This window comes from Phyllostomus discolor, chromosome 6 (genome assembly GCF_004126475.2).
Source record: "Phyllostomus discolor isolate MPI-MPIP mPhyDis1 chromosome 6, mPhyDis1.pri.v3, whole genome shotgun sequence".
NCBI classification, from domain to species: domain Eukaryota; kingdom Metazoa; phylum Chordata; class Mammalia; order Chiroptera; family Phyllostomidae; genus Phyllostomus; species Phyllostomus discolor.
This window is the reverse complement of record NC_040908.2, coordinates 86,121,403-86,134,877: the sequence shown is the minus strand read 5'-3', so window position 1 is coordinate 86,134,877 and position 13,475 is coordinate 86,121,403. Positions and strand designations below refer to the sequence as shown.

Genomic DNA, 13,475 nt, shown 5'->3' with positions numbered 1-13,475 from the left:
GGTATCTCTCTACTGAAGAGAGAGAGTAAGAACTTGAAAACATATTTAAAAAATAATGACAGAAAACTTTGTTAATTCAATGAAGGAAAAAGACACACAAGGCCAGGAAGCACAGAAAGTGCCAAACAAGATGAACCCAAACAGGCCTACACCAAGACACATACATCATCATTAAAATGCCAAAGGCTAAAGACATAGAGAGAATCTTAAATGCAGCAAGAGAAAAGCAGTTAGTTATCTACAAGGCAGCTCTCATAAGACTGTCAGCTGATTTCTCAACAGAAACTTTGCGGGCAAGGAGTAGCAAGAAATATTCAAAGTGATGAAAAGCAAGGACCTACAACCAAGGTTACTCTGCCCAGCAAAGCTCTCATTTAGAATCAAAGAACATGTAAAGAGCTTCCCAGACAAGAATATGCTAAAAGACTTCATCACCACCAAACCAATATTATATAAAATATTAAAGGGTTTTATGTTAGAAGGAGAAAAAAAAGGTAAAAAAATATGAACAATAAAATGGCAATAAATACATATCTATCAACAATACAATCTAAAGAACAAAACAAACAAATAAGCAGAACAGAAACAAACTCACAGATACAAAGAATGTTTTGATGGTTGCCATGTTGGGGCCCGCCCTGCCTGGTCTCAGGAAGCTGTAACCCACCATGACTTAGGCTGAGTGAGAGACCTCTGAACCAGGAGCCACTAGGGAGACAAAACTTACTTCCCTGGCAAGAACACTGCCTGTTCTGTGCCTGGCCTCCTATGCTTGATCAGTTAGCCAATGACGGGTAAGATTTCCCACGGAGGCAATCACCTAAGACAGGCATGATCACGAGGAGGCCTCAAGGGAAGAGACTCGGGGCTGTGGAAATGAAGGGGTGATCAACATCAACCCCTGCCCCCTCGGCTTTGTCAAAGCCTGAGTCCTTGTCCTTAGTTGTGAGAATTCCAAGTCTCCTGGCTACCTTTGTCTCCTCTGCCCGACTCAGGCCTGTGGAAATAGCAGGCCAGACCAGGGTCGGCAGACCCCCAGGGTAAATCAGGCCTGGGACATAGAATATGCAAGATCCTATGAGATCTGCTTGCTGGAGGATGCTATTGAATTAAAATATGAAGGCATGGGCAGGAAACGAGACTAGCCTTTTATGTCCTGTAGTGATAAAACCCTAAACTCTGCCTAGAATCCCAGCAGGAGTTCTGTCAGACCCTTTGAAAATTACCTATCCCTTTTGATCTTCCCTGCCAGACTGTAATCCACAAACTGTGTCTGTATTCTTAATAAAAACCTGCTTGGGAGAAAAAACAGGCCACTCTCCACTAGAGAGAGTAGCTGTTTTGTCCCTATTTCCCCACAGGACTCGGTTGTTCCTATGTGTTTTTCTCGTGTTTCAACGAGCATCCGCAGCAGGGATTGATACTGCTGGCCAGTATCCTCCACATTGCCACAGGGGGAGGGAGATTCAGGATGGGTGAAAAAGGTGAAGAGATTAAGAACAGTCATGGTTGTTACAGAACAGTCATGGAGTTGTAAAGTACAGTACAGTCAATAATATTCTAATAACTATGTATAGTGTGAGATGGGTGTGAGATTTATCAGAATGATCACTTAGTAAGTTATGCAATGTCTAATCACTGGAGTGTACACCTGAAACTAATATAATAGCGTATGTCAACTGTAATTTAAAACAAATGACAAAATTTAAGAAAGAGAAAAAACATATACCATGATTAATATAACTACATATAACATACTTTCCACTTTCATCACTAAAATAAAAAATTCCAAAAAGAGTTTAAAAAAGTGACAGGTAAATGCCCAGATTCATTCATCAATTCAGTAAATATGTACTGAAAAAATACTATACACTGAGCACTATTCTAATGCTACTAGGAATACAGATAATTTTAGTACAAAGTGTCTATGTTTAAGGACTCCTCACCAACTTGGATTAGTACGAAAACATGCTTGCAAAGTAAAAATTAACACAAGTTAATATAAGAATGGTACTTGGGAGCAGAACAATGACACCCCCATAACAATGAATATTGAACATAGTAACTGGAAGTCTGGTCAGTGCAAAAAGACAAAAAAAAATACAGATGAAACAGAATCCAAGAGATTCACTTGACAAACCACTGACACTAACAAGGAAATTCAGCAAGACTGAAATTCTGATTAAGATCAAAAAAGCAAGAATCAATTGTGCTTCTCAATACTAGCAATGGCCACCTAAAAAATTACCATTCATAATAGCAACAAAAAGTATAAAAATTCTAGGTATTAACCTATCAAAGACTGGATAAAACTGAAATGGATGCATTTTAAAATTTTATTAAAAGACAGAAAACTTGACTAAATAAATACATTTTAGGGATGGAATGACTTAACACTATAAAAATATTAGTTCTCTGGCCCTGGCTGGTGTGGCTTAGTGGGCTGAGCATCAGCCTGCAAACCAAAGGGTTGCTGGTTTGATTCCCAGTCAGGGCACATGCCTGGCTTGCAGGCCAGGTCCCCAGTTTGGGGCACATGAGAGGTCACCACACAGTGATGTTTCTCTCCCTCTCTTTCTCCCTCTCTTCCCCTCTGTCTAAAAATAAATAAATAAAATAAAATCTTTAAGAAAATAAAAATAATATTAATTCTCAAAATAATATGTAAATCCAATCAAAACTCAGCAGAATCTGACTGAGACGCAAACCCACTCTAAAATGATATTTAAATACAAATATTAAAATGAAGAAAATGAGAAATTCGCCAACCAGGTACTAACACACATTACAAAGCCATAATAATAAAAACAATATGGTACTAACTGACAAATTGACTAATGATGTAGAATAAAGAGGCCAGAAACAGACCCATACATATGGGATGAGGTAGATGATAGACATGGCATTACAGATCAGAAGGAAAAGGATAGGTTATTTAGCAGTTGGTGCTAGAAAATCCACCTCACTAGCAAAAACCAAATCTGAACTTTTCTACAATTTATAAAAATTAAAACTCATATGAATTAAAGTCTTTTAACCTTCTCTCCTTTCATACAACATGGATTAAAGTCTTTTACATAAAAGATAAAATTATAAAGATAACAGAAGAAAATACAGAAGAATATCTTTGTGACTTGTGGTAAAGAAGGATTTCTTTTAGAAAGTCCCAAAACCCACCAACTGTAAGTAAAACTAACTGCTTTGACTACATCAAAACTAAAGATTACTACTCAATAAAGGACTAAGGACAAAATTAATAGAGAAATGACAGCCTAAAAGAAAGATTTTCTAGACTCTAAAACCTACAAGGGGTTACTTCTGAAAACTTCTACAAATTAGAAGAGAAAACCTAATTGAAAAATAGGCAAAGGCTGTAAAGAGGTAGTGTACAAAAAAAGAAAATCTAATAACAAATAAATATATGAAGAAATGCTGCACCTTAGTAGTAATCAGAGAAATGCAATTAAAGTGAGAAGCATCTTACATTCATAAGAAGGGCAAAATTAGAAAGTCAGAAACATCAAGTGCTCAGGAGATGTGAGGAAGCTGAAACCTTGAACATTGTTACAGGGAGTATGAAGTTATATAGCCATTCTGGAGAGCAATCTGTCAGGAAATTAAGTAACCCATGGATCTATGTATGGGAGCCCACTCCTAAGTGTATAGTTCAGAGAAATTCACAACCTGATCATAGGGAGACAAAACAAAGGTGTTCTTGTTTTGGGTAGCAATAGGTAGCCTTTTCAGATGGAAAGGTAACCATTGCTAGGGGTGCTAATGACTGCCATATCATATCATCATCAACAATCCACCCTTCTCTGTTCTACGTTATCTTGCTGGGGCTGGGACTTTACTAAGTACAATTCCCCCTTGCCAAGTGTGGTGCCTTGTTGGCTCCCATTGGCAGAACCTAACAGGGAAAAGACTATAAGTAAGAAGAAGGGAAAGTTTCACCCCTGTTCTGCTTGCTATTTGTATCTTTGATGCAAAAGGAACAGAATATAAGAGGAAGAACTCTGTGTTGAATATGTCCAATTTGAAGTATAGTGAGTATACAAGTGGAAATAAAACCCTTAAGCATTCCTTATTGTTATTTCTCTACTAAGTCCCACATTCTGTATAATCATTCTTCTGATAAGTCAAACAAACAAACAAACAAGCAAACCCAGAAATTAAATACTAGGTAGAGAAGGGAGTGACAGAGTTCTATCACTTTCTACAGGTGATACTTTTCTGAACATTCTAAAATGCAAATGTAATCATGTCTCTCCTCCGTCTAAAACCTTTCCTCAATAGAGCCTACCAGGTGTTGTATAAATCTGGCCTCCACCTCATCTAATACACTCCACCATTCATTCTCTCTTCCAAGAGTCAAACCTATTTATACAAGAATTCCTTCTGGCCTCAGGGCATTTTCCCTCATTCCCATTCTTCCTTTACCTAGACAACTTCAACTTCTAGTTCTATAAATAGGAATTTCTGCTTCATGGAGGATGGCTTAATCATATTGTCCCTATTCCTCTTGCTATGCAAAACCAAAATCTCTGGGCATTTTATGTAAAACAAGCATAAGAAGATGACAGGAGGTGGAGAGAAAAATGCAGATTGGCTGGGAACTTCTGGACCTAACAACATAGTGGTAAGTTCTCTGGGTTTTCTTTTTGCCTTCTATATTCTAAGTTTGGAGCTAAAGAAGCTGGCAACTAGAAATACCAATGGGCATAGACAAAATAACACCAATGAAAGCCCACACTAACCATCCAAAAGACCAATAAATGGATAACCTAGCAAGGCAGAAAACTTTTAGATAACAACCACTCTATTTCAGCCAAGCACCCCAGAAAAAAACATAGATCCACTCTCACCAATATGATCAAGATGAAGGTCCAATAGGAAGCCAGGACTTTTATCCTCTTTAGTAGTAATGAGCTCCCTCTTCTACCAGTGTCATTAAAGATCCTTTGGAGAGCCTGTCCTTTCACCTGCCCCCCACCCCCACAACCTAGCAGTACAGTAACACGCTACTTAATGATGCAGATACATTCTGAAAAATTTGTCATTAGGTGATTTCATCCTGTGTGAACATCACAAACTGTATTTACACAAACCTAGATAGTAGCCTACTAACACTTAGGCTATAAAGTATACCTCACTGCTCCCAGGCTGTAAGTCTGCACAGTATGGTACTATACAAAATGACATGAGATTAAAACAAGCACAAGAGAAACTGATGCACTCAAGAGACAGAGTAAAGGCCAGATGTATGAGGCTTCTGCTAGCATAAGACAGCATACTGCCTTACAGCAAACTTTTTTAATAAGTAGAAGGAATCCACTCTAAAATACCGATAAAAAGTATCATATAGTAAACACATAAACCAATAACATAGTCATTTATATTATAAAGTATTATGTACTCTACATAATTGTATGTGCTATACTTTTATATGATTGGTAGCACAGTAAGTTGTAGGTTTACAACATCGCCACAAATACATGAGTAATGCGTTGCATCCTTTGTTGAACCAGTACATCATTATGCAGTGTCCCTACCCTCCCCACTAGGGTAGAATCAATTGAGAGCTAGTGGAGAACCTAGATTTCTACCCTCACTTGCAGCAGCAAGGTAGGGAACCCCCATTCTTTCTCCTGCTTGACTCTATCAAAATAAGGAAGCTAAAACAGAAGGCTTAAATAAGATCCAAAGGAGCAGAGTAGTGCAAAAGAAGCATGCTGGCCCATGAGTAAGAGCCAGAGTCTTATTGAAAGTTACCACATTTTGCTGTGTATAATGCATACTTTTTTGCCCAAATATTTGAGGGGAAAAAATGGTGTGCACACTTTTTTGCCCAAATAGTTGAGGGATAAATAAGGGTGTACATTATATATGGGTAGTACTAATTCCTTATCTATAAAAATATTTTTAATTCTTTTATTTATGCTTATGCATTAAAAGTGTAACTCTAGAAAGCAATAATGATATCCGTGTGCAGAATAATACCCTGGAATACAATAATCAGTTTTATATATAAATAAAAAAATTGATTTAAAAATTAAAAGACTTTTTCCTGAAAGTTTGGTCCAAACTGTGGGTGCAGGTTATACACAGTGAAATATGGTACTTGTCAACCAGGTAGATCTCAAACTGAATGGAAAAAAGTTAATCTAGAGGGAGACAGAGAAAGAGGTTAAAATTAACTGTTAGAAGTTCAAAAGTTTTAAAGAAGCTATGGTATAACTGCCTCAATGAACAACTAAGAACATGCTTGAAACAAATGAAAAAATAGAAAATCTCAGTAAAGAAATAGAAGATGTAAATAAAATGAAAATTTTACAGTATAAAAAAATATAACCAAAATAAAAAAGCTCAAAGGAGGAGAGAGTTCTAGCCAAGATGGAGGTGTAGGTAGAAACCCTTTGTTTCCTCACCTAACCAAAAGGAGGATAACAACCAATCCAAAATCAATAAACAACCAAAATCACCAGAAAATCAAACTGAATGGAACTCTGACAACCAAGGAATTAAAGAAAAAATAAACCAGAACAACCAGACTGGTAAGGGGGACCTCAAGGGCCAACTCAGAAAAACCACAGCAGAGCGGCCCAGGGGCAGTCAGGGAAACAAAGCCTCAAAGCACCTATCGAGAACACCTGTGAGGGTTGAGGTGCTGGGAGAGACTCCCCGCTTCACAGGAGAGTTCATTGGAGAGACCCACAGGGTCCTGGAATGTTCACAAGCCCACCCACAAGGGAAATAGCACCAGAAAGGCCCAGTTTGCTTGGGGGAAGCAGCGGAAGGGACTGAAAGCTGACAAGGGACTGAAAGCTGACTGAGAGCAGAGCAAGAGCCACGGTTCCCTCAGACCCCTCCCCCCACACAATGTCACAACCCAACAAAAGGACTGCCCTGCCCTGGTGAACACCTAAGGCTCCACCCCTCACACATAACAGGCTCGACAAGACAAAAAAAATGGCCCAAACGGAAGAACAGATCAAAGTGCCACAGCAAATACAACTAAGCAACCAAGAGATAGCCAACCTACCAGATGCACAGTTCAAAGCACTGGAGATCAGGATGCTCACAGAACTGGTTGAATTTGGTCGCAAATTAGATGAAAAAATGAAGGCTATGCTAAGTGAAATGAAGGAAAATGCACATGGATCCAATAGTGATGGGAAGAAAACTGGGACTCAAACCAATGGAGTGGACCAGAAGGAAGAAAGAAAGAACCAAACAGAAAAGAAGGAAGAAACACGAATTAAAAAAAATGAGGAGAGGCTTAGGAACCTCCAGGATATCTTTAAATGTTCCAACATCCAAATTATAGGGGTACCAGAAGGGGAAGAGGAAGAGCAACAAGTGGAAAAGTTATTTGAACAAATAATAAAGGAGAACTTCCCCATTCTGGCAAAGGAAATAGGCTTCCAGGAAGCTCAGAGAATCCCAAAGAAGTTGGACCCAAGGAGGAACACACCGAGCCACATCATAATTACATTAGCCAAGGTAAAAATGAAGGAGAGAATCCTAGAAGCAGCAAGAGATAAGGGGACAGTCACCTACAAAGGAGTTCCCATCAGACTGTCAGCAGATTTCTCAAAAGAGACCTTATAGGCAAGAAGGGGCTGGAAAAAAGTATTCCAAGTCATGAAAGGCAAGGACCTACATCCAAGATTGCTCTATCCAGCAAAGCTATCATTTAGAATAGAAGGGCAGATAAAGTGCTTTCCAGATAAGGTCAAGTTCAAGGAGTTCATCATCACCAAGCCCTTATTACATGAAATGTTAAAGGGACTTATCTAAGAAAAAGAAGATAAAAAATATGAACAATAAAATGACAACAAACTCACAACGATCAACAGATGAACCTAAAAAAAACAAAAAAACAATGAAAACAAAAACTAAGCAAACAACCAGAACAAGAACAGAACCAGAGAAATGGACATCACATAGAGGGAGTTCAGTGGGGAGGGGGAAGGGAGGGATAGGGAGGAAAAGGTACAAGGAAGAAGCAGAATAATTAGTAGGCATAAAATAGATGGGGAGAGATAAAAAATGGTATAGGAAACAGGGGACTCAAAGAACTTATATGTATAACCCATGGACATGAACTAAGGGGGCAGGGGATGCGGGAGGGTTGGGAGGGCAGGGTGGAGGGGTGATAAAGGAGGAAAAATTGGGAAAACTGTAATATCATAATCAATAAAAAATACTTAAAAAAAAGGTCAAAGGATAGGGTCAACAGTGAAATGGAGGGGACAGAGGAAAAAATCAGTGAACTGGAAGAAATTACTCAACCTGAACAACACAGAGAAAAAATGGCTGGGAAAATAAAGAACAGAGTCTCAGGGACCTATGGGACTAAACTAAAATATCTAGCGTTCATATCACTGGAGTCTCAGGAGAGGAGAAACAGGGCAGGACGGAAAAAGTACTGAGAAAATTTCAGCTAGAAACTTCAAATTTGGCAAAAGACAGAAGCCTAAAGATTAAAGAAGCTAAGAAAACTCCAAACAAGACAAATTCAAAGAAATCCATGGCAAGACACATCATAGTCATATTTCTGAAAAGTAATAGGTTAGGTCTGAGTTAACTCCTATCTTTCAGCACTCTGTTTAAATTAGGCTCTCCTAATATGCTATCCCATTGCACACTGGTACGCTTCCTTCATAAGACTCACCACATTTTTAATTACTTGCTCAATGTAATCTCTATTAAGTCATAAATTCCATAAGGGCAGGTATTTGGTCATTGTTACACCATAGCACTTAATGAAGTATCTATCAAATAAAAGTTGCTTAATTAGTATTTCGTGAACAAGGAATTAATAAATAATTCTTCTTCCAAAAAAATCTCCTCTTAACTACCGATCTATTTTGTCCTTTTCTCAAAACTGTTCCAGAGACTCACCTCTTGACTGGTTGTGACTGCTTCCAAGTTGGCCTGCCCTTACCTTATTAGTTTGTAGAATTCTTGCATGAAATGCAGCTGGCCAGGCATGAAGCAACAAATAAGCATAGGAGCGAATGGCATAAACTGGAGAATACTCCCAAGTCTGAAACCCCTTCCCATAGATGAGGTAGTGTGTCTGAAAGTACAAAACAGGTGAATTCAGGATTATATTGTCCAAAAATCCTTGTTAAAAGGATGCAGGTGAAATTTTTAAGCAAAAATATTAATGAGACAACAGTACACAAAAAAGCTGAAACTCTCAACAAGACTTGCAACTAATGGATAAGAATCAAAATTACACAATATTGAAAAATATTAGGACTTTATACATTTTACAAGATTATTGTTTGACCAACATTAAAAGTTTGAATTTCACCTTCTACTTATTTTTTAAATACTTTCTAGCCAATACAGTGATGCTCTAAATCTTATATTTTCCTTAAACCACCTACTTGTTAAACATTAATTTTTTTAATGAAAAATGTGATTAGAAAATTTCACTGCTGAATTTTCTATAATAGGAAGTCAAAAGACTTATAAATCTAAATACCAAGAAATAGAATATAAGCACACTATTTAGTAACAATGTTTATTTTAGTAAACATCAGAAGAAATAACTAAGTTGAAAGAACTGGGATTTGAACATAAGAAGTGGAACAGAGAGCTACTGTTTTTTCTTTAATGTTCTGTAGTAACGGTTAACTTCAAAAACTATCTCAAAGTATTATTTTGATTAAAATGTTTAAAAGAAATGATAAATTACATCTTTAAAATTTTTTAATTAACTAATTTTTTTCCTCACCTGAGGACTTTTTTTTCATTGCTTTTAGAGAGAGGGAGGAAGACAGGAAGGGAGAGAAACATCGAATTTAGACAAAAACATTGATTGGTTGCCATCTACACACACCCGGACCAGGAATACACACCTAGAAGGGGGATGGAACCAAAACCTAGGTATATACCCTGACTGGGAATTGAACCCGCAACCCTTTGGTTACCAGATGATGCTCCAACCATGGTTGGCCAGGACAGGGCTTCATTGATTTTTTTCTTTTTTTTTTATTAGAGAGAGAGAAAGGGACAGGGTGTGGGGCTGGGAGAGAAACATTCATTTCTTGTTCCAGTTATTTATTGCATGCATTGGCAGTGGGGAATGAACCCACAACCTTGGCATGTCAGGATGATGCTCTCACAACTGAGCTACCCAACTATAGCTACAAATTACATCTTTTAGTAAAATAACCAAATACCCTATAGCTTTCAGTAGTTACTACTGCTAAATCATCAGCTTAGAATACAAAAGTGAAAGTAAAGTTATTTTACTAGTAGTTACATTTGTATACAGTATTTATATTTTGGTTGGTAACAAGGTCGCAGGCAGTGAAATCAAGAACAATAACAACAAAAATACCCAAAGAAATCACCTACTGGTTCCCAGTAGTTGAATGTTTCATCACAGTCAGAGATGTTGCTCAGGAGAGCAGCACATAACCTTGCTGAGAGCAAACATTTGAAAGCAGTAGATCCTTCAGGTGCCCAAACTTGTCCTGCTTTGTTCCCAGATAACCTGCTCAGAAGCAAAAAAAAAAAAAGTATGTGTCTGGAAGGACCTACTAACTAGGAGGACTAAAACTAGGCCAAAAAAGACAAGAATGGAAAGGGGCATTGAAACACTGAAGTATTCACCTATAAAAGCCAACAGTTAGTTGTTCTGGGTAGATCAACCTTAATAATCCCTTCCATTTTCTGTTTTTCAAGTTTAAGCTAATTCATACACTTGAGTTCCAGGCATCTATGGCGCTCCATTTATCCCACGTCAACTAATCACTCACTTGAAGACCACAAAGCTCTCATCCTGTTTCTTCTTTTTATAAGGCCGTGGCTTTCCATGGCTTTATTCATTTGCCTATTTGTTCCAATGCACAGAGGCCTAACATGTGCAAGGTACTGTAATCTCTTCGAAATCCATATGTTGACAGCTCCTTTAATGCAATCTTAACCTGCAGTTCCCGGGCTTGGGGAGAGAAGTGGTAGCTGGTTCTGGAGGTTGTGGGGCCCTCGAATTAGAGTAAAAAGGGTCAGGACTTCGGGGAGAATGAAGGAAACAGTGAGGGACAATCGAGAAAAGTATCCTTTTTCCTCCTGCCAGCTCAAACACCAAGACGCCAGACCACGCCAGGGCCAGTAGCCTCACAGACCCGCTCCCCAGGGTTTCTTTACAGTAAACGTGGGACCCGAGGTGGGGACTCTAGGACGCTGACACGCTCAGAAGAGCACACGGGTCGAGATCTCCCGGCAAGAGAGTTGTTCCAGGGGAGGCCCCGCACGGCTCCCCGCGCGACCCTCCTAGGGGCAGGCCCGCACCGCCTGCTCGGCCACGCCCCCGCCGCGCCGCACACCTACTCGGTCCGGGGCTCCGCGCTGCCCGCCTCCCGGCTGCTCAGCAGCTCCCGCAGCTTGTCCGCGGCCCAGCCTGTGTCTCCGCCACTGCTCCCGCTTCCCTTAAGGCGCTGCCTAGCCCCTCGACTCGCCATGGCCAGCGTGGAAGAAAAAGGTAGAATTGGGCACTCTACGATTGCCACGAGCGGGGAGGCGGCTTTGGCTGGCAAACGGTGTCCGCCGAGGGACAAAAGACCTGGACATGCGCAGAAAAGACTAATTTACAGCGTTATGGGGTCAAATGGGGCAAATCCCTGAGTAGAAATGATATAGGACCTGAGACTACTCTTTACTATCACAGCTAGTCCTACTACATACTTGTAACTTTGGCCTTTCCTCCCTCCAACTCTTTCTTCACTTTTCAGCATTCTCCACAATCCTACAAAAACCATTCTTCAACCCCCATTTAAAAGAAAGCACCCATAGAAAGCAGTTAAACTCTACAAGGTGAATACGTGGAGATATTCAGTTAAAAATCATAGCGCAGCTGTTTACCAAGGGGTAAGTCCTTAAAAGGTCACTGACCACTGCTCTGTCTGTATTTTGTTAAGAATGATAAGGACATCCTGTAGCTAATTAACTGCTTCAGTGAGATACAGCTGTAACGGCAGAATACAGAGTGAGGGGGGAAAAGTGAAAGAAATTCTATGCAGCATATTCAGTCAGACACCCATGGCCTCTGTTGCCATTACAGCATTATGGTAAGCATTTTTAACAGATTTTATCCTTTTTAAATTTAATACAACAACCTGGTTTTATTGAGAAGGAAACTGAGGCTCAAGGTTGCATAGCTAGGAGATGGTGCAGCCATATTCCTATCCAGGTCCAACTCAACCTAGGAGCCATATTCCAACTCAGGACTTAATACAAAGTCCATGCTCACCCAACCAGATCAAGAGAAAGCCTCTGATTTCATACAGGCATTTTGACACAGGCATCTTCATGATATCATGCCTGTGATTCTCAGGAGTCGTTCACCTGCTCCTGACATTCTGCCTACTCCCCCAGTCACAGCTCTGCCCCACCCTATGAAGCTCTGTACCAGTAACTAAAACAAGTTTATAGGGGGACTGCTAATATTGACAGGGTCCCAGACTATGATTTCATACTAAAAATTCTCAAGTATTGAAAATGGCAATTGATCATATTGCTCAATTTCCAAATGCAATTCTTACCAGGTTCAGATATCCCGGCCTAGCTCTCTCTCATACATCCATCTCCTTTTCAGTTCACTCTAATCCAGGCCCCTCTCTGCCTCTACTGAGGACTACTATTATAGCATCCTTGCATGGATCTCCCATCTCAAATTCATCCTGTGCAACTGTCCAATTAATTTTCAAAAGCACTACTCTTGTGTCACTTCCTTAAACATCACAGTCTTCCTATTGCCTGTCAAATAAAGTACAAACTCTTTATTTTAGCAATCACAGTCTTTCATGAACTAACTCTAGCCCCAACTACTTTTCTAATCTTCTACTACCTTCCTATACACATTTTACATTCCAATTAACTAGCTTGAAAAGTGCTGCAAATGCTCCATTGGCTATACCTCTGCTCATGTGTGCCTTCTGTCTGGAATGCATGGCCTTCCTGCCTAACAACCCGCCCCCCCCCCCCCCATAACACCCCTGCTCTTGTTTTAAGATCCAGCTCAAATGCTGCCTCAGTCATGTACTAGGCACTACTGGAGATGGAAGAAAGCTATAAATTGCTTACCTGCCTTTAATGAGCTTATAGCCTACATGGAGATCTAAGCAATACATGTCTGCATAAAGAGATTCCTTAATTCTTCACTCCCCAAACTTACTCCTATGCCAGTTTTCCCATTTGCTAATGACGCTCTAGTATTCCAGTTGCTCAAGTAAAAAACCTAGGGATCCTGCTTGATTCCTTTATTTCTCTAACTCCACACCCTCCACCCATGCACAGGTGTTTAATTCATCAGCAAAACCTCCTAATAATTACCCAGTCCAACTTCTTACACACTGGCCCAGGTCACCATTATCTCATTTGCACTATGATAATTGCCTCCTAATTTGTTTCTCTGATTCCATTCTTGCCTTTCTATAAATGCTCTTCTCCAGATA

The 13,475-nt window shown here is 39.6% G+C and overlaps 1 protein-coding gene across 2 annotated transcripts in view; it reads right to left on the bottom strand.

Annotated features, from left to right (window-relative positions):
- ALG9 (ALG9 alpha-1,2-mannosyltransferase) overlaps positions 1 to 11,573 on the bottom strand; it is a 134,935-nt gene extending 123,362 nt beyond the window's left edge. Inside the window, exons 1-3 of one of the 2 annotated variants that reach the window (XM_028515821.2) lie at positions 11,353 to 11,573; positions 10,378 to 10,516; positions 8,951 to 9,085 (exon numbers count right to left, since the gene is read on the bottom strand). In XM_028515821.2, the coding sequence (XP_028371622.1) occupies positions 8,951 to 9,085; positions 10,378 to 10,516; positions 11,353 to 11,483 (405 nt within the window). In that variant the 5' untranslated portion in view covers positions 11,484 to 11,573. Of the gene's footprint in view, positions 1 to 8,677; positions 8,736 to 8,950; positions 9,086 to 10,377; positions 10,517 to 11,352 lie in introns of those variants that run through there. The other variant, XM_036028585.1, reaches the window with a different exon arrangement.
- Between the last annotated feature and the right edge of the window lie 1,902 nt (positions 11,574 to 13,475).